At 34.3% G+C, this 22,731-nt stretch overlaps 2 protein-coding genes across 6 annotated transcripts in view; one reads left to right on the top strand and one right to left on the bottom strand.

The window, feature by feature from the left end:
• The window catches only part of LOC115216617 (V-type proton ATPase 116 kDa subunit a1), a 153,638-nt gene extending 143,514 nt beyond the window's left edge, over positions 1-10,124 (bottom strand). Inside the window, exon 1 of one of the 5 annotated variants that reach the window (XM_036506447.1) lies at positions 9,720-10,124. The gene's annotated coding sequence lies outside the window, so the exon portion shown is untranslated. The remainder of the gene's footprint in view (positions 1-9,719) is intronic. The other 4 variants (XM_036506446.1, XM_029786097.2, XM_029786098.2 and 1 more) reach the window with 4 other exon arrangements.
• Positions 10,125-18,076: 7,952 nt separating this feature from the next.
• LOC115216344 (heat shock 70 kDa protein 4-like) lies at positions 18,077-21,762 on the top strand. Its single transcript, XM_029785589.2, has one exon. It carries the CDS (start codon positions 18,297-18,299, stop codon positions 20,775-20,777), a length of 2,481 nt encoding a protein of 826 aa, XP_029641449.1. The 5' UTR covers positions 18,077-18,296; the 3' UTR covers positions 20,778-21,762.
• The last annotated feature ends 969 nt before the right edge of the window (positions 21,763-22,731 follow it).

Below are 22,731 nucleotides of genomic sequence, written 5' to 3' on the forward strand. Positions count from 1 at the left end.
CATTTAGGTCTTCTATCATATGGGAAACATTGTGAAAAGGTTGGGAACCACCGATTTAGTGCATCATTGTATTATAAGAATGCACTATTAAAAGTTGCCTCATCCAATAACAAGGAGAAAACTTGCCTAACTATATTACAAACCATGTTCTTAAAACTACAGGGCAAGTGATTGGAACCCTTATTAATACAGAATAGCATTTCATTAGGCTTATGATAAGGCTTAAAGGTGTTAGAGTGCAAATTTAAATTGATATCTAAGAAGTAAACATTGCTATGGTTCATGTCAACTAAAGGAATATAATAAGATTCAACCTAAGGTCATTAAACACAAGTCTACTGCAGGTGACAATAAGGCCATTATTCCTGTATAAACCTAGATATACTACAGATTAAGTTATAAGAATCATACAAAACTTTCCATGGACAATTGGTCTTAAGCCCCGCTGTTATGACCTAGAGGACTATAATAGTCATAAAAAGACTGAGAATTGAGTACTTACAGACCCTGGTTTGCAAACTAACTTCATCATCAAATTCACTTAATTCCCACTTTATTGACTGCACCTTTGTACATGGTTTGTACAGCCATCACAAGCCATTCACCTACATTAAGTTCTCTTAGCAACTACTAGATTACAGACTGTGGAACTCCATCAAATACCTTTTCAATGTCAAGGAATACTAGATATAGTGACTTATTTCTTAATCAGTACCCCTGCAGTTTTCTCATAAGAAAAATGTCATCAGTGGCATCTTTCCTAAGACAAAGACATCCTGCATCTTATAGAGGTTAATTTTCAATAACTTTCATTACTTGCTGCATCAATTTCACTCCTCTGCAGTTGTTGCTCCTCCCTAAAGCATCTCCTTTGCTCATGTAGCAATAAAGAATACTGCAACACGAGACAGAAAACAATTTTGTTTTCTCTCTCTCTCTCATATCGTCATACATCAATGATGATAACAAAGTTAATAAATGCTTTAATACACCTAGACCAGTAATTTATAACACTGAAACTTGAACAGTTGTAAACACAACAGCTGCAAACCCCTAGAACTTATTGTAAAGGACACTACAAAAGTTACAGCTGGCAGAATAGATAAGATATTAAGCTACCAATTGCGATGTTAACAATTCAAAACTTATCTCTGTTATTATACCTTGTTCATTTAGCTCTAAATCTGCACTCCAGGATAGTGCCATTTCCAACTCTCGCAGACTCACTGTATAGCTAATGAGATTTGATTGAGTTGAACTGATATTGTTTCAAGGGCTTTGAAAAGCAAGAATGACTACTGCCAGTTATTGCTTAGCCTGCATGTCAGCTTTGATTGAGCAACTTAATAATCAATGACATTCCAACCATGACCGCCTACTTTATATTCAGATACACTATCTAAGATTACAAGCTTCATAATGGTGGTACTACAAAACATAGAGGCTCTGTCTTATTGGCTCATGTTATAATAGTGGCATTACTACAAAACACAAGCAGATTTTTTCTGCCAGCCACACTAGTTGTTGTTTAGTCTTTGGATAGAACTGTAATCAAAGACATTCCTAGCATGACTATTCTACCCTTCTTCTCTTGGGCATCAAATGTACTACACAACAGAGATAACTGCATTGATATGGACAGGTAATACACACAGATAAAGGCAGTTGGATAAAGAAGTTCCAGAAGATCCATGTAAAAGGAAACAGTGGAAAGATATAGACAGAAATGGTGAAAGCTGATTTCATGATGCTGAACCTCATAAAGGAATGCAACAAGTGGCAGGGTGTTATGTTGGAGAGAACCTATCAATAAAATGCACACAAGGAAACATGGAGGTAAAAATGATGATCGTGATGAGTGTAATTTGAGGGAGATTTTGCTCCTATTTCTAGTAAGCCAGGTAGATGATCCTATCTGCCCCAGGTCATGACAAGTACTTATTTTATAAACACTGAGAGTTGAACACTTTTCAGAATCAAGTTATATAGTACTATCATGGATGTATGGTTGAGAAGTTTGAGGCCAAACCATGTAATCTCAGGTTCAGTCCCACTACTTGACTGAATTTGGTAGGCAGAAACTGGAAAAAGCCCATCTTTATAAAGATGCATATGTGTATATAAGGAGTGTGTAAACTTTTGTTTTGACATTTAACATAATGTGATGATTATAAACAGTATCACTGTCATACATGTTATTCATTTTCAGTCTTCTGTCAAAAATGTCTGATCACAGAGAAATATTACCTTACTTGAAAAACAGATATTGATTGGCAACAGGAAAGGCATCTGGCTATAGAAAAGCTGCCTCATTAAATTCCATCTGACCCATGCAAGCATTGAAAAGTGGATGTTAAATGACAATGATAATGACTGCTCTATAAAGAACATTGCCATAATCTTCAAGCAAGTACTACACAAGGATATTGAGCAAGTGAAAAATGAGTGAAACAAATGCATTAGAAGGCTCTCCTTTTTGATTCTGAATTGGCAGGAACATCCACAGAATTTTAGATCAAGACCAGAAATTTTCTCACTAAAGTTAAAGATTTGGCACCCTGCCCTCCAACCCTTTTTATATATAAACACGGCAAGGTTAGAATGTTTGAGCCTCAAATAAAACATTTTTATTCACATCCTGATGATGATGATGTTGGTGGTGGTGGTGGTGGTGTGTGTGTACTGCTGGTGTGTGTGAGATGATGGTGATTCCATTCCATTAAGCTCTCCACTCTGCATACACATAAGCCAGTTGCAGAAATACTTCCTGTTGCTTCAAATAAACAAAGCCACTGACCTTGATGATGTATTTTCCCTTATGCTCAAGCATTATGTCCTCAAAACTTGCTCCTACAGTTACCAAATTCTTTAACTTTTAATTCAATCCAGAGATATACTGTCATTTGGAAGCATGCTTCACTATGTCACATTCCAAGGAAAGAAAACTCCTCTGACCCAACCATCATTTTATTGCTCTCACCTCTAACATATCTCTTCCATTTGATGGCATCATATTCTCCATGCCTCGATTTTTCTCACTTCCTTCAGTGACTGTCAATCATGATGTTTAGAGGGGTTGTAGTGCAGTGGAATTTCCTTGATATAAGCAGTACTTGAATGTTTTTGCTGTTAACTTAACTGAAACAAGGTTAGAATGGCCTCACTGATAAAGTCTCTCAAGATCTCTGTTTATGGAATAGGTACAGGTTTGGCATGTGGTATCTGAGTTAGAGGATGTATAGCTAGGCAAAACTGAAGAGTGAAAGCTTGTGTCATCTGTATAATAATGGGAGTTGTTGGATGTGGTAGCAAATAGGTCATTGATGTATAGAAGGAAGAGAGTTGCGCAAATCTTGAACTCTGAGGAACACCAGAGATGATTGAAAAATAGTCTGGCTCATGCAAGCATGGAAAAGTGGATGTTAAAATAATGCTGATGATGATGATATTCAATTTGAGAAATAAAATACCAACAAAGATATCAAGATTTATTAGCTAAATATTAAGACATGCACCTATTTTTGTTTAGCTTTTGGTTAGCCCTGATCAAGCAAACCTATAATCAAAAGCATTCCAGTAGTGACCGACCTAACCTGTCATTTTCCTATGAGTGAGTAAACCAAGATTGCATAATCTAAGGTGTCCTTTTATAAAGCAGTAGGATGTGAGTTGAAGAAGATTAGGCTGCTATTTCTAGCAGTTCGAGTGATGACATAGAGACTCCTCTATTGGTTCGACATGCTCTAATTATTTCAGTTGTGATAGGTGACATTGTAATTCTGGATGGCAATTGCTTAGTAGTTCACAACTAAAAACAAAATATTGTTTAAATATAAACTGAATAATCCGCCCAGATGTAACACATGAGAGAATATTAATCGTTTTTTCTTTCTTTGTTTTTCTCTTTCCACTTTATTTTTTTTTTCTCTCTTCGATCATGCTTGTATTTTTCTTCAGTTTTGGATTTGGATTTTAGTGTGGTTTTGTATTATATATGCATCATATACATATTACGTTATATATGTAATTATTAGATTATCTAAATTTTCAATACACATAAATTAATCATACTGCTCATTCAATTTCTGATAATATAATTACAAATGTTTCATTGCATAAACGAATGCACTGATACAGAACATAATCTGAAAGTGACGACAGCACATGCACTTTTTAAATTGAATAGACAAGCATTATATAGGCTACAATGGATGTATATATACATACATATATATATATATATATATATAAAACGTTTTTTTTTTAGAAAAACATAAATCTGCAGAAGAAGCATACTCTAAGAGGTAGAGCAGTCTATATTAATTACTGGTGAAGGCCGGTTCATAGGGTCAGCCTTCACAAGTAATTAATATATATATATATATATATTATTGTACATATAGGCATGCATCACTTCAAAAAGATAAAGCCATGTTGAAAAGAAATGTCAAGTTGTTAAATCATCATTTTTACATAGAAGTCATTTTGATTTCCACAGCTGATAAGGGAACTCTCATCTTAATAATTTATTCAGTAACTACAGTTGATCATCTGAACTTAATACAAAATCAATTCTCAATTAAAAAACTACAGCATTATTAGTCAAAGATAGACTGGAAAACAGAGAAAGTTACACAAATACAAATAACAGGACACGACAACAGGTGTCTTTCCACTAAGGACACATTAAATTAAGCTGGTGTGTGTGGAAGTAAAGCCTTACGGCAGGGATACAAGATTTCACAGGCACAGGAAAGAATACAGATGTTGCATGGACAGCGGCTGATCCAAGAAAGAAAAGTTAGGCTTCACCAAACATCAGTCACATGGGAACAGAAGAGAGAGCAGTAGAGGTAAAAGAAATGAGGGGCGAGAAAAACTGACACACCTGTCTGAATGTTTTGCATACTTGTCCCATTTTGTATTTATATATATATATATATATATATATATATATATATATATATAATATATACAACATCTGATGGTCTAGGCGGTCATGTGATCACCTGATATATATATATATATATATATATATCACTACCAATTCTGCTGACTCACTGCCTTCTAATAAACGTTAGCACGCCGGGCAAAATGTTTAGCGGCATTTCTTAACGTTCCGAATTCTATATATATCAGGTGATATATATATATACCAGGTGATATATATATATATATATCAGGTGATATATATATCAGGTGATATATATATATATATATATATCAGGTGATATATATATATATATCAGGTGATCACATGACCGACCAGACCATCAGATGTTACAACATCGCTGGTCACAAGATGTTCGCATTGTTTTAGCCTTCGAATGACTTGAATGATGCCACTCCACTGGCTAAGTGAGCAGGCCAACAGAAGAAAGAATGGGAGAAAGTGTGGTGAAAGAGTACAGCAGGGATCACCACCACCTGCCAGAGCCTCCTGGAGCTTTTTAGGTGTTTTCGCTCAATAAACACTCACAACGTCCCATCTGGGAATCGAAATCGCGATCCTATGACCGCGAGGCCACTGCCCTAACCACTGGGCCATTGCGCCTCCACACACATATATATATTATCATCATCATCATCATCATCGTTTAGCGTCCGTTTTCCATGCTAGCATGGGTTGGACGGTTCAACTGGGGTCTGTGAAGCCAGAAGGCTTCATCAGGCCCTCAGTCAGATCTGGCAGTGTTTCTACGGCTGGATGCCCTTCCTAACGCCAACCACTCCGTGAGTGTAGTGGGTGCTTTTTACGTGCCACCCACACAGGTGCCAGACAGAGCTGGCAAATGGCCACGAACGGATGGTGCTTTTTATGTGCCACTGGCACGGGGGCCAGGCGAGGCTGGCAACGGACACGAACGGATAGTGCTTTTTACGTGCCACCGGCACGAGGCCATATATATTATATATTATATATACATATATTATATATACATACATATTATATACATACATATTATATACATACATATTATATACATACATATTATATACATACATATTATATACATATATATTATATACATATATACAAATATATTATATATACATATATATTATATATACATATATATTATATACATATATGTATATATATATTAACGTCCGCTTTCCATGCTAGCATGGGTTGGACGATTTTGACTGAGGGCTGGCAAACCAGATGGATGCACCAAGCTCCAATCTTGATCTGGCAGAGTTTCTACAGCTAGATACCCTTCCTAATGCCAACCATTCCGAGAGTGTAGTGGGTGCTTTTTACATGCCACTGGCACGGGGGCCAGGCAGATGGTACTGGCAATGACCTCGCTCGAATCTTTTTACACATGCCACTGGCACATATTATATATATATAATATATATTATATATAGATTACATATATGTATGTATATAATATATATATGTGTATAAAAACATGATGCGAAGGATTCAGCGGTACATATGTTTCGGGCCTTTATTAGACTCCACCACCTACACCACCAAACGGTATACACAGGTGCTTATAATTATCAAGTACTCACCCCGAATTTCTATATATGTGTATATATATATATAAATATACACATAATATATATACATACCATATATATATCTGGATATAATATATATATATAATATATATATATATATATATATATACATATATAGATATAGAATAAAACTTATATATAAAGAACGTGAAATTCACGAATTGACAAACACGGAAAAATGGACAGTAATTCAGAGCCTTCATTCTTCAGTCAGAACCGATTCATCATGGCAAATTTCGGCTGTTTAATAATATATATAATCTGGATATATATATATATAATATATATATATATATATATATATATATATATATATATATATATATATATATATATATACATATATATACATACATATATGTAATCTATATATAATATGTGCCAGATTATATATATATAGATTATATTATATATATATTATATATAGATTATATATACTATATATAGATTATATATAGATTATATATATTATATATAGAGATTATATATATATAATATAGATTATATATAGAGATTATATATATATATATAGATTATATATAGAGATTATATATATATAATATAGATTATATATATTATATTAGAGATTATATATATAATATATAGATTATATATATATATATTATATAGAGATTATATAATAATATAGATTATATATAGATCATATATATATAGAGAGAGATTATATATAATATAGATTATATATAGATCATATATATATATATATTTTATATATATATATTTATTTTATATATATATTATATTATATAAATATATATTATATTATATAAATATATTATATATATATATATATTATATATATATTATATACATATATCGAATTGAACCAGCCAGGATCCCTGGTCTGGTGGTACGTAAAAAGCACTATCCGACTCGTGGCGTAAAAAGCACTATCCGACTCGTGGCCGATGCCAGCTCCGCCTCATCTGGCTTCCGTGCCGGTGGCACATAAAATACACCAATCCGACCGTGGCCGTTGCCAGCCTCGCCTGGCACCTGTGCAGGTGGCACGTAAAAAGCACCCACTACACTCACGGAGTGGTTGGCGTTAGGAAGGGCATACAGCTGTAGAAACACTGCCAGATAAGACTGGAGCCTGGTGCAGCCTTCTGGCTTCCCAGATCCCCGGTCGAACCGTCCAACCCATGCTAGCATGGACAACGGACGTTAAACGGTGATGATGATGATATATATATATATATTATATACATATATATATATATATTATATACATATGTGACCTCGTGAGCACCGCCAGCAATTTTTTTCCTCTGTCTTCCCTTCTCAGGATCTTTCCTTCTCCTTTGTTTCCGACGAAGAGCTCCGCTCGAAACGTTAAGCCCTCCTTCCCTTCTTTCCTGAGTGTCCAGTAATACTTTATTTGTTCCACGTCCTCGTGTTGCTGTGTTTTTTTTGTGTTTTCTTGTTTGGATTAACTATATTATATATATATATATATATATATATATATATATATATATATATATATATATATATATATATATTATGTATATATATTATTATATGTATATATATATTATATATATCTATATATACTATATTATAGTATATATAATATAGTATATTATAGTGTATATATATATATAGGAGTGATGTGTGGTAAGCTGCTTGCTTACCAACCACATAGTTCCAGGTTCAGTCCCATTACGTGCCACCTTGGGCCCATGTCTTCTACTATAGCCTCGGGCTGACCAAAGCCTTGTGAGTGGATTTGGTAGACGGAAACTGAAAGAAGCCCATCGTTTATATGTGTGTATATATATATATATGCATGTATGTGTATCTGTTTGTCCCCAAAACATCGCTTGACAACCGATGCTGTTGTGTTTACGTCCCCGTCACTTAGCGGTCTGGCAAAAGATATCGATAGAACAAGTACTAGGCTTACAAAGAATAAGTCCTGGGGTCGATTTGCTCGACTATAGGTGGTGTTCCAGCATGGCCACAGTCACATGACTGAAACAAGTAAAAGAGTATACTGTATGTATGTATGTATGTATATATATATATATATACACACATATATATACATACATATATATATATATATTATACATAAATTATATATATATTATACATTATACATTTTAATCTAAATGTTGCTGAACTTATATATAATATCTATTTATATTATAATATATTTATTAGATATATCATATTTTATTCTTTTATTTGTTTCAATCATGTGACTTGCGGCCATGCTGGAGCACCGCCTTTAGACGAGCAAATCGACCCCATTATTATATATATATATATAATATATACATTACATTATATATACATTATGGCATATATATAATGTATATATAAATATATTTACATTATATATATATTATATATGCTATATATATATTACATATATATGTTATATATATATATGTATATAGAGAGAGGGAGAGAGAGAGAGACGAGAGGTTTCTTGATAGAAAAAGAGAAAGGAGCAACAAATTATATGAATGTAGAAAACACGAAAGAGAGGAAAAGAGGAAGTGAGACCAATTGAGTGATCATAAATTGCAGGCCTATATGTAATGACAGACAGATAGATACATACATACATTACATACATACATACATTACATGTATACATACATACATAGAGAGACAGATAGGTAGAGACAGACAGATAAGTACAGATAGGTAGATAGATATGTATATAAATGTGTGTGAGACAGAGAGGAGGAGAAGAGACAGATAAATGAAGAAAAGAAACGGCGAGAAACAGACGGAAACGATGTTTAAATAGAGTAAATGGTTATATTAATAATGCACATTACAACAAAATGTATCTAATCGGAGCTTGCAACTCCCACGCAAAATTGAACATGAGACAGAAGACATCATTCAAAATATCTGTCTGAATATATTTGACTTGTTAGCATTTTACTTTTTCTTCGTAAAAGCTATGACATCAAGTGCAACATATTGTTGAAACGAGAATTAAACAATCTCTATGGTGTCGTACGAAATGGTTAGAGATAGTAGCAAAATTTCTCTTCATCACACGGCTGTATTTGCTAGATACTCAATCTCCCATTAAAAAAAAAAAAAAAAGCCTTTATCTCTTGACAGTCGGTCTGCTTGATGAGGATGACCTGAAGATTTAACAACCAAGACCAGAATTAGACAAGAGCAATGCTTACCTTGTAGAACCTTCACGTCAACAGTTTAACATCAACCTATAATAGTGGTGGTGGTGGGGGGTACGAGTAGCAGACGTAGTAGTAGTAGTAGTAGTAGTAGGAATAGTAGTAGGAATAGTAGTAGTAGTAGTAATATGTCAAATAGAATAAGAAATGATAGTAGTAATAGTGAATGAATGACACTATTGTTGTTATCTACGATGTTGATTAGCGATGAGAATATTCCCTCCCTTTTCTCTTTCTCTTAATATATTTCTATTTGACGATCACGTTTCCTTTCCCAACACTCGTTTAACGTTTAATTTCTTGCCTCTCTTTTTCCGCTCTTTACCTCTCGGTTTATATTCTATATGGGGTGGGGGCGTTGTTAACTCGAGATTCTCATCTTTCTACTTCACTTGTACTTTAGCTTTTCTTTCTTTCTTTCTCTCTCTCTTTCTCTCTTCTAATACCCTTCTTTATTTCTTCTACAATTTATTATCCCCCTCTCCTATTTTCTCTTTATTTCTTTACAACACGCAATACAAAATGGCGGTTACATTAAAGCAGACGATTTAGAACCTGCACTACGGAAGGACATACGTAGAAGCAAATTTCATTTCGACACTTTATAAAATTTTGTTTTCCTTCTCAGCATTTCACCTCTTAGTTAAAATTTTATGCCAATAAAACGTGTACCGTAAACTATGATCACATTATCCTTATAGCAGTATTAGTAGTATATGTGTTAAACAAAATTCATTTACCAGGAAACTATTTCAAACGTGATGGTTCTAGTTATAAAAGACCACTCTACTTTATCGCAAATGGGATTATGGGTAAGGCTGAGTGTAAATGATGTAACACCTTGCGAACAGTTCATAGTAACTTCATTTCACTGCACAAATAATTTTCAGGTTGGTCATGTATTAGAAAGTTTCGATCTTCATCCATTCAATGGCAGATCGAGAAATTAATTTTTGGTAACACAACACTTTCAAACTTCGGACACTGGTAGAATGTGTCATATAAAACATCTTTTACTCTTAGAGTTGTTGAGAAAAGTTTCTATTTTCAAAGTGATTTCGTGTTAAAGATGTTGTATTTCGGTAATTTCAACCAATCAACGACGTGTATTCAGCTGAATAAAATTATTGCTATTGTTTGTCAACAACAACTTCCGGTGGTGTATATTTCGTTTGTCACTGTTATTTATGACATATTTAATCTAAGTTATGTTTGTATGAATAAACGAGTGTATCTGAAGCACGTTTACTTCATGGCACCACCATTATCGTTCGTGCAATTCTACTGCTTTTAGTCTTTTTTTTTCCTGTTTTGCAGCTACTATTTTCGGAAAGACTTTTTTGCCCCCATCGTCACTCCTCCCCCTCCAATTTCTTCATTTTTCATTTTTTTTTCCGTAACTCTAACCATAACCATAAAACCCTAACCCTAACCATAAAACCCTAACCCTAACCATAAAACCCTAACCCTAACCATAAAACCCTAACCATAAAACCCTAACCCTAACCATAAAACCCTAACCCTAACCCTAAAACCTTAAAGCTAAAACCAGTACAAACGCAAAATAGCATTATATGTAATGAAACCGGTAGCACCTGCTCCAGATATAGAAGCAAAGACTATAATAGGATACAAAGAGCTTGTGCCAAAGCAGTGTGAACATGTGGTATAAAACAGACAAATATTAAGGAATGATGTTTGTAGAGGCCATAGCCCATGGAGAACTAGCCTGTAGATTTAGGAAAGCTCTGAAGGAGACCAAACTCAACATTAAGATTGTTGAAAAGCCAGGGAACTCCATCCAATCACAACTATGTAGGACGTACCCCTTTGAGAATACCATATGCACCAATGATAACTGCATGGTATGTAGGATTAGCCCTGGTATTATCTGTAGAACTAGAAATGTAGTCTACAGCATAAGATGCATAGGGGAGACATCTAGGAGCATTGCAGAAAGACTAAATGGACATTTGAGACAATATGACAACAAAAAACAGTCCTCCATACTCTACGAACATGGAGACAACGTGGGTCAACCTGAGAGCCACATTATATCCAAGTACCCAAAGGACCCAACACTCAGACAAATACAGGTGTACGTCCTCATAAATGAAACATCCCCGATACTAATTAGGAAATATATCTAGTAGATAATCATACCCCCATATCCACAGTTGATATTTATATACAGATAGAATAGTTAGTGGACAGTTATGTAGATGTATGTGTGTGTATGTATATGCACATGTATGTAAGCAAATTGATATGAAAGTAAACAGACAGACATACAGATAGGTACATAGGTAATATGAACAGACAAGCACACATACACATATACACAAATGAAGAATGAAACACAACCATATACACACACACTTCACTTCACACAAGAACATATATGGAGACACATGTCCACACTATGGAGATACACATCCATACATACAGATACAATACATAGTAAAAAACACCCATACATACACTCACACACAGAGACACACTCAGACATACACACACAAGGAAACAGAGGTATACACACACACACACATAAAAACACACAAACACATGAATATGCAGAATACATACATACAAATGTGCACACATACATACATATACACATATGCTCACACACTCACATACATACCTGCATACATACATACACACTTACATGCATGCATGCATACATACATACATACATGTGTATGTGTACACACACTGACGCATACACATGTGCACAAACAAACAAAAAGAATGCAGCTTGAATAACTGACAGAGTCAACAACTAATGAAAAGGTTGCAAGATGCTATGAAAATTTTAGAAAAATAAATAAGTAAATGAGTGAAAATTTTACCGGTAAGTGTGTTTAATTATAAGGCACTAAAAGAGAACAACTCTCTCCAGATACAACAGAATATGCTTCAATACATGAACTTACATAAAGAATCTTGCAAATCACATCCAAAATGAAATTAATTCATAGTATTTTCCCATTATGTGCCAGTTTGGCTGAGTAACATTGCAAGCAAGCAAGATTCAATCTGACTTTTAATGTATTTTATATATATATATAATATATATATATATATATATATATATAGAGAGAGAGAGAGAGAGAGAGAGAGGAGAGCTTTCTTAATAGAAAAAGAGAAAGGATCAACAAATTATATCAATGTAGAAAACACGACAGAGAGGAAAAGAGGAAGTGAGACCAATTGAGTGATCATAAATTGCAGGCCTATATGTAATGACAGACAGACAGATAGATACATACATACATTACATACATACATACATACATACATTACGTACATACATACATTGCATACATACATAGACAGACAGATAGGTAGATAGAGACAGACAGATAGAAAGATAGATATGTATATAAATGTGTGTGAGACAGAGAGGAGGAGAAGAGACAGATAAATGAAGAAAAGAAACGGCGAGAAACAGACGGAAACGATGTTTAAATAGAGTAGAAGGTTATATTAATAATGCACATTATAGCAAAATATATCTAATCGGAACTTGCAACTCCCACGCAAAATTGAACATGAGACAGAAGACATCATTCAAAATATATTTGACTTGTTACCATTTTACTTTTTCTTCATAAAAGCTATGACATCAAGTGCAACATATTGTTGAAACGAGAATTAAACAATCTCTATGGTGTCGTACGAAATGGTTATATACATATACATATACACACGTGCATATACAATGCAAGTAAAGCATGTATGAACTATTGGAATTTCATTCCAGATTACCAGTTTTAATGCCATTTTGTCATAAAAACCTGCAAGTCACGTGAGGGATTGAAGTGGGTCTTGAATATTTGTAATAAGCAAACAGAAAATGGAGCCAACTCTGAAATGACACATTGTTGCAGTATTTATGAGTAGATCTTCAAATGCCTTTCGGAGCTCAAAAGCCATTTAATAACTCACACTAGGAATGAGCAATCATAAGTTCAAGAAGAGAACAGGCTCTGTATAATGTAATGTAATGTTCCATTAATGGTAGGATCGACAAAAAATCATTCCATCCAATGAGAGGTAATATCATTTAATGAACAGGATTTACATTCAAGTTGCTATTAGTTTTATGAAACTAATAATAGCTCAAATTTAAATCCTGTGTGTATGTATGTATATATATATATATATATATATATATATATATATATATATATATATATATATAACAAAAATATGTATAGAGAATATCACATCTTTATGGTAGAATGCACTTTATAAAGCCAACAATTGTTTCTATTGCATTAACATATTTAGATATAGGAAATATCATTGAAATTAATATTTCAAAAAATACATGTTAACACATACGTGTATTTTCAGAAATATTAATTTCAATGATATTTTCTATATCTAAATGTGTTAATACAATAGAAACAATTGTTGACTTCATAAGCTGGGCTCTACAATAAAGATGTGATTTTCTCTACATGTACTTTTGTTGTTTAATAATCTGAATTTCTTGAAATTCTTCTAAATGGTATTTAAATCTACTTGTCATACATGAGGAATTACCTTGGATGTGAATTCTACTTACATTTACTGGTGTCTGATTGTTGGATATAGTTAACCAAATTTGTTTAAAACTGAATTTTTTAATCCCTTTTTCTTATAATTAGATAGATAGATAGATAGATAGATAGATAGATAGATAGATAGATAGATAGATAGATAGATTGATAGATAGATAGGCAGGCAGGCAGGCAGGCAAATGTCTACACGCTGACAAGAGTTGAATGGTTTGACAAAATCTGCTGAGCCAAAAGCCTGCATTGAGCTCCAATCAGAGCTGGTCCTAGGGTAGTTGACACCCTATGCAAATTAAATTTTAAACTTTACTCACTATATCATACCATATCTATAACTCTCCAACTAAGGAATTTTTTATATCTACCTCTGTAATTAACTAATTATTTATTAAGCATTTACTCTCTTCTTCACAATCCTCATTCCTATGATTTTCTTTACAGTAATTTCTAATATCTTTATAAGTAGCTAAGTATAAAGTATTTACACTTTACTTTTAATATGTTACTTGAAGATGTGCATGCAAAGAAAAAGAGTTGTTGAAAGTCTATGTGAGAGTCTTATGTACATGCAAAAGTTCACACACAATGCAGGGTTTGTACGTCAGGATGAGACAAAAAGTGTGTATGTGCCAAAAAGGTTGCATGTGCGGGCTTCCATATCGTCTTCCAGTTAGTTTCTGAGCATGTAGTTGTCAAAATGTTGTGCTAATAGGCTTTCATGGTCGGTGAATTCCTTGTGCATTGGCAGTGTTGCATTGTTGTGAAGTGCAACGTAGATTGCATTGCAGTATAGTACTTTCTGTAGCAGGTTGATAGAGGGTGCATCTTGGTGGTGACGAAGGTTGTCATTCTTTTTCTTTGGTTTAGCAACTGTTGATATTCTAGTTCTTTAGTTTGAATCAGCAAAAATTGCAGCAGCATGTAGCATAGGAAGGTATCAATTCTCTTTACATTGGTTCACCAAGTTGTTGGTAATGCAGCTTCAGAAGGCAGTGATTCTTTTTCCACAGGGTCACCAATTGTTATGGTTGGTTCTTGGGAAGGCTGCAATTCTCTTGTTCGGGGTCACCAGTTATAATGATAAAGTTTTTAGTTGAAGTCAAGGGTCACCAGTTGTCATGGTTAGGTTATATTTTGGTGTGGTTACCAATTGTAGCGGGAGATATTGATTAGTAAACAATATTATGAAATGTCGGAGTCAGCAGTTAAAAGGTTGCAAGATGCTATGAAAATTTGTTGTTATAATTGCATACTGTAGGATGTGAAAGATGAACAAAGCATGAAGTTTTAAGAAAGTATTTATTTACCGTTACATTGAAAATGTACCATACCTCGACGGGCAGGTTATAACATCCGAAAGCATGCGAAAGAAAGTTAGATGTGGTAGAATTTTTTTTTGCATAGTTTGGCGTACACAAATTGTTAGTAGTAATCCACAGATATCAATAGATGATGTTATAAGAGAACAGAATTAGAGCTAGTCAAAGTTGTAGGATTGTGGGATGTTGTCTCACAGTTGCTGACAGTAAATTTCATTTCTCTCACTGACCATTGTCTTTAGTAGCTGCATTCCTTGTGATCATGATTCTAACAGTCCCTTCCCTAACTAACTGAGTCGTCACAAGCCGCCTTGCTCAGTTGTCGCCAAGTGACTACTTCATCTTTGCTTGGGGGTTCTTGCTTTTATAACTATCCAGAAGGATAGACATATCATTGAGAACACTAGATTTAGTTGGTGGCCTTGTTATACATACATACATACACATACATACATACATACATACATACATACATACATGCATACATATACATATACATACACACACACACACACACTTTTTGACACCACTTCATAATTCTCTTGCTGCTCCCATTCTTCCAGGCTTTCAAGCCTGCCTCTTTGTTTTTATGGCTGTGCCTATCTCATTGTTGCAACAGCACATCTGTTGGTTGGAACTTTGCACTAGCCACAAATTTGATTTGTACTCTCAACAGGTTGTTGTTTCATAGGAACTTCCAGTTATTCTCTCTGTTATACATCTCTACTTTCTTCTTCTTCTCTATATATTCTGACTTTTCAACAGATCTTTAAACTTCTTTATGTTCCATATTGGTTAGTGTGTCTGAGTCTTTCTTCCTCTAAGTCTGATGTTACTAACCTCTAACTTCAGTTAGGTTGTACATTCTTCACCATACAAATATGTTATATTCACAACAAACCAACTACCTTGTTTTCTGGAGAGGATGTAGCCGATCTGGCTTTTGAGGTCACCATATTGACAAATGATCAAGTGAATAGCTGGTTTCCTGTAGCTAGTGTTAACTGCATTACAGAACTCCAAGAGCCTTTTACCTCCTTTTCTCTAGAATCAAATCTTTAGCCTCTATGTACCCAGAGGATCCCAAAGTGGGCAGGACTGCCCCTTGGGGAGATAGTGGAAGGACCCAGTGGAGGATGGCATTAAAGAAAAAGAGGGTGATAATGGGATGGCCAAAAGTGGGTAGACTCAAGTTTAGAAAATAGAGTTTAAAAATCAATATGAAAAAAGTTGTTTAAGAAAGCTAACTTCAAGAAAGAACAGAGAGCAGAAATAAATAACTCAAAAACTCCAAAAGTTTATTGATGAAGCTGGTCATAAAATTTGCGAGAGAATTCCCCAGAAAGATGAAAACATCTGACACTGAACAAGTCAACAATAATGATGGCAATAACTACAGCAACAACAAAATGAAAAGAACACACTCACACACACACAAACAATCATGTGTGCAAGTGTGCACCATAAAATCCATTAGAGTGTTCTTCAATATATTTATTGAAGTCACTTATCATGTAGGTTATTTGTCATTGAGCTAAATTTGCAGAAGATCTTGCAAAATCATTCCTTCCATTCTTCTGCTAGTTCAGACTGGGGAGCATATGCTGAGATAAATGCAGCTGCAATATTTTCTGAGCCTAGTCTCAGCTTAACTAGCCTGTCACATACTCTGACTGCCATGCTCCTCCAACAAAAGTATGCCTACACTATTACTATTACCTACCCAGAAGAATTTATACCTTTGTTCTTTTCTCAAGAGGAGTCTGGTTGCACTCAGCACACATCTATTATCCTTCTGCTCTAGTATTTCAAAAATCTCCTTAGTCTTACATTTCATTGTGTTAAAAATAGGTTCCCCACACTTTGGGGATGTGACCCTTAGAGGTAAATGTGTTCATCAGTAGTAAAATGTAGTGGTTAATTCACATGTTAGAAAAGAACTGGATTTATAGTAAAAAAAAAAAAACTACTGGAAATCATTACATGCTGTATCTTACAACATTACATAGATAAATGATATTTAGTGATGACCTTTCTGGAATTCACCTGATGCTACTATAATAATCAGTACTTCTCAACGAGTATCATCTACTATTGAGAGCCGCCCCATCAAAATGACTTATTACATTCATCTTTCTGATTGCAGTTTCCACTCCTTGAATTTAACTCCCTTTTAAACCAAAAACTATCTGTAATCCTTCGTTGTGAGAACTATAATTCTGTGATCCTCCCTTCCCCTCCCACTCTATCCTAGTCTGTCAACAATATACTAAATTTCAATGATTCAATATTCCCAACAGTTATAGTTTCCCTTCTCCCTAAGATAAAAATATTTATAGCACTATCATACTAATTTATTCAGAAAATGGGTTTCTCATTTAAGACCCTCTAGGCCTTCCGTACTTCTGTTACTTTCCTCCATTCACGTTGGCGTCAGCTATGACGTAGGTGGCCAAGGACCATAACTCTGACCTTATTTCCGTTTGATGAGATCTTTATTAAATTCACGTGTCGTCTAGAAATTTCTCCTTTAATACACAAGGAAGTTTCTTCATGGGAGACGCATTCAGATAGATATTTTATCGTGTAAAAAGGATTTATTTTATTTGTTTTTGCACTTGGTACGTTTTCTCTGTATTACCTCTATTATAATTCCATTTACAAACTAGTGACTTTTAAAAAAAATGTCTGTGGTCGGCATAGATTTCGGTAGCCAGTCCTGTTATATATCGGTTGCCCGGGCTGGTGGCATAGAGACGATATCCAACGAATACAGTGATAGATGCACGCCGAGTTATGTTTCATTCAACGAAAAGTCTCGATGCATGGGCAATTCATCCAAAAATCAGTCTGTAAGTAATTTCCGTAATACTCTGTTTAATTTCCGATGTTTACTTGGTCGTAAATTCAATGATCCTCAAGCTCAGGAAGAGATAAAACATTTACCATATACTGTTCGATCGGACAATAAAGGTAATGTTCTTATTGAAGTTAGTTACATGAATGATGTTTATCCATTTACACCAGAACAAATATCTGCTATGTTATTAACAAAACTAAAGAAAACCGCTGAAGTAGCGTTAAGCGCTAAAGTTGTTGACTGTGTTGTATCTGTACCTTGTTATTTCACTGATTCTGAGAGGCGTGCCCTACTTGATGCGACCGGCATGTGCGGCCTCAATTGTTTGCGACTCCTTAACGATACTACTGCAGCATCTCTTGCGTATGGTATTTACAAACAAGACCTACCCGATGAAAAACAAAAATCAAGAAATGTTGTATTCGTCAACATGGGTTACTCTTCACTTCAGGTATGTGTGACTGCTTTTAACAAAGGTAAACTTAAAGTACTTGCTGTGGCTTTTGACTCTCATCTTGGAGGTCGGGATTTTGATCAAGTTCTTGTTGAATACTTCATAGAAGATTTCAAACAACGTTACAAACTGGATGTTCGCAGCAAAGTTAAACCTCTCATTCGTCTTAAGTCTGAATGTGAGAAAATGAAAAAGCTAATGAGTGCCACTACGCAACCCGTACAGCTCAATATTGAATGCTTTATGGAAGATAAGGATGTTACTGGAAAACTAGTACGGGAAGTATTTGAAGACATGTGCCAACCTTTGTTTAAAAGAGCGGAAGAGACAATGCGTTCTATTCTACCCCTGTCAAAATTACATTTAGACGATATTCATTCTGTGGAAGTTGTAGGCGGTGTTACGAGAATACCTGCTATAAAAAGTCTTATCAAAAAGATATTTGGAGTTGAACCAAGCACCACATTGAATGCTGATGAAGTGATTGCTCGTGGTTGTGCATTGCAATGTGCTATACTATCGCCAACTTTCAGGGTTAGAGATTTTTCTATCGTTGATTGTCAACCGTATGCTGTTTCAATGAAATGGTTAGGAGGTGGTACTAGCGAAGATAACGTTCTTGAAGTTTTCCCAAAGTTTCATGTTTTCCCTTTTACTAAAATGATGACATTTTATCGGAAAGAATCCTTCCAACTTGAAGCTTTCTATTCCCAGCAAGAAACTATTTCTACTTGTCAGCCCACTATTGGCTCTTTCAAAGTCCAGAATGTTACTCCTCAAGCCACTGGGGAAAGTTCGAAAATAAAAGTCCATGTAAAAATTAATATTCATGGAATATTCAGTGTTCCTTCTGCTTCAATGGTAGAAAAGTTGGATAGTGCTGATTCTAGTGGAGAACCAATGGATTTAGATGAGAAAAAGGAAGAGGAAGATGACATGGAAGCTCAAACTAATACTAGTAAAAATCCTGAACAAACAGACTCTTCTGAATCAGCAATGCAAACTGATGATGGAGGAAAGCAGTCGGGCGACAAGAAAGAGCAGACCAATAAGAAAGTAAAGAAAGTGAAAATGATCGATTTACCTGTTGAAAGTATTGTTCCACAACTTAATAAAACCCAGCTTCATGCATGCGTTGAAAAAGAAAACCAAATGATAATGCAAGACAAGCTTGAGAAAGATCGTGTAGATGCTAAAAATGCCGTTGAAGAGTATGTTTATGAGATGCGTGATCGTTTATATGGTGCATTTGAGCAGTTTGTTGAAGAAAGTCACCGAAGCGAGTTCAGTAAAATGTTGGATGATGTAGAAAATTGGCTTTATGATGAAGGAGAAGATCAGTTAAAACAAGTGTACATAGACAAACTTGCACATCTTCAGAAATACAGTAACCCTATTTGTAAACGATATCAGGAAGCAGTAGAGAGGCCGGCTGCCTTCCAATCACTGGGTAGTGTGTTACAACAAATACGTAAGTTTTTAGATTTGTATGCCAAGAAGGATGAACAATATAGTCATATTAGTGATCAGGATGTGAATACAGTGACAAAGGCTTTGAAAGAGAAGAGCGAGTGGTTTGAAAAAAGTCAAAATCAGCAGAACCAAAGAAGCCTTTTCGAAGACCCTATTGTTACTTGCTCTGAGATCAATTCTCAACAGCAGAGCTTGGAGTCAACATGTATGCCAATTATAAATAAACCAAAACCGGAACCAAAGAAAGAACCACCACCTCCTGAAAGTCAAGAAAAGAATTCTGTTCCAAATGAACCAACAACACAGCAACAGAGCCAAACTGACCCATCTTCTAAGCCCAAACCTGAAGAATCGGATCCAACTATGGAAGTTGATTAATTTTCCATTTTCTTCCAAATCAAAGTTGCTGTTAGTTATGTAAGTTTGTGTTGTTGTTTATTTCACATCTTTTTTGTTCTTATTATTCAGCTAGATCAGCATATATTTTCAGAATATTTTACCTTTGAAACCAAAAAATATTTCAGTGTGAAAAAACAACCACTCTGCATTATTTGAATTTTCAGTAAGATTTTAATCTTCATCTAAATCTTGTGAAAATGACTGAAAATATATTAGAACATTATTTTTTTAAAACTGTCTAGAACAAGGGAAAAAAAAAAAAAGAAATGCTTCTAAAATGCTAAGGAACATTGCACATGTAACAAAAGTTTCCTTTAGGAAAATATTTGATGGAACTGTACCAATTTCAATTTACTGTTTTTTTCTAATTTTTCAATGGATTGGATAATTCCACAATTGAATTATTTGTAAAAATTTATAAATATCTGTAAGACTTTTTTTTAATTATACATTGATAAAAATACAAATAACCTCAAAAATATTGAGTTGTTAGTTCATGTTGATAGTAGGTTTGACAGTATTTTTATTGAGACTACAAATAATTTTTCTTTTTTGTCTTTGAAAATTTAAAAATAAATTATTTAATTACGCCAATAAAATTAGGGATGATTAATAATTACAATCTGATATGTTTTATGTTTACATCGATTTAGTAACTATTGTAGTGCCTGATTGTTGCAAGGCATCTCTAAACAAGACTTTATTCAACGAATAATGCTACGACTTAAGGGAGGTTACTTGCCCATTACGTTAGACAATTGTCTAAGTAATGCAGAATCACAACAGAAGAAAAACTATAAAAGTAGCAATAGCAAAATTCTCACTGGAATTGAATTTTATGTTTATACAATTTAATGTAATGAATGTGAAATGAAAATATTACAAATGAAGTCTTTCAGGTTTGATAGTTCTGTTTGAAAAATAAAATTTACCAGTAGGAGTGATAAGCATTGCAGAGTTCAATGAGATAATCTCAGTGTCTCTGCTGCTCTAATGGTCTTTGTCTTGAGAAGTAGTATTATCATGGAATGAAGAATAAGAGCCAGGAATGTTACTGAGATCTGGAATAGAAAAAAAAATGTTAAGTCCAAATTTGCAATATTAAATGTTTCACCTGGAGACATTCAACATCATCACAAGTCCTGAAGTGAGACCATCTTTACAAGTTCTTTACTTTCCACACAAAGCAAACTTGTTATATATTTCAATAGTTCACTTTCCTCTGCTTAAGGATTCACTTTTGCATGCTGTGCATGTTTTTTTTTTATAAGAAAAGGTTTTGGGAGAAACCAACCAAGACGGCAAAGAAACATCATGTGAAGTACAGTGTCTAAAAACGAAAGGAGTGTCATTGGCAATAGTTAAGAGCAGATACTGAATTGGATGTAGTTCCAAAAAGAATATCTTCCCAATGAAAGTCTTGTAGATTCTCTGACTTTGAAGCTAAAATATTGACTTCCATACTATTTGATTACTTGTTTCCTCTAGGGTGTAAGGGTTAGTTTGTATGCATTATACAATTTCTTGTTTTATAAAATTTCATACTTTATGACTTGTGTTCCTCTATCACTGTGGACAGCTAAAGGATAGTTTTTTGAGATGTCAAGCATGTGTTTGAGAAAAGATATCAGCTCAAGGAAAAAACGAATAGGTAGTGGTGAGTTTTCATCAACTGCTGTTAAAATATTCGCATTATCCTTTCTTTTAAGGTCTCCAAAATACAATGAGATGTGTTTCATAGTTGGTATATCCTTTTCCGGGTGTTGACATTAAGAATTGTAAAATTTAGGTCTTATTTCAGCATATTTGGTAGTCGTAATAAATTTATGTATACAAGTGTGGTTGTAAAGCTTGCTTCCCAACCATATGGTCTTGAGTTCAGTTCTACTGCACAGCACCTTGAGCATCTTCTACCTATAGTTTTGGGCTACCC

This window comes from Octopus sinensis, linkage group LG10 (assembly GCF_006345805.1).
Source record: "Octopus sinensis linkage group LG10, ASM634580v1, whole genome shotgun sequence".
In the NCBI taxonomy this organism is placed as follows: domain Eukaryota; kingdom Metazoa; phylum Mollusca; class Cephalopoda; order Octopoda; family Octopodidae; genus Octopus; species Octopus sinensis.

Coding starts and splice junctions, on each gene's coding strand:
- LOC115216344 (XM_029785589.2), top strand. CDS start 18,297: ATGTCTGTGGTCGGCATAGATTTCGGTAGCCAGTCCTGTTATATATCG.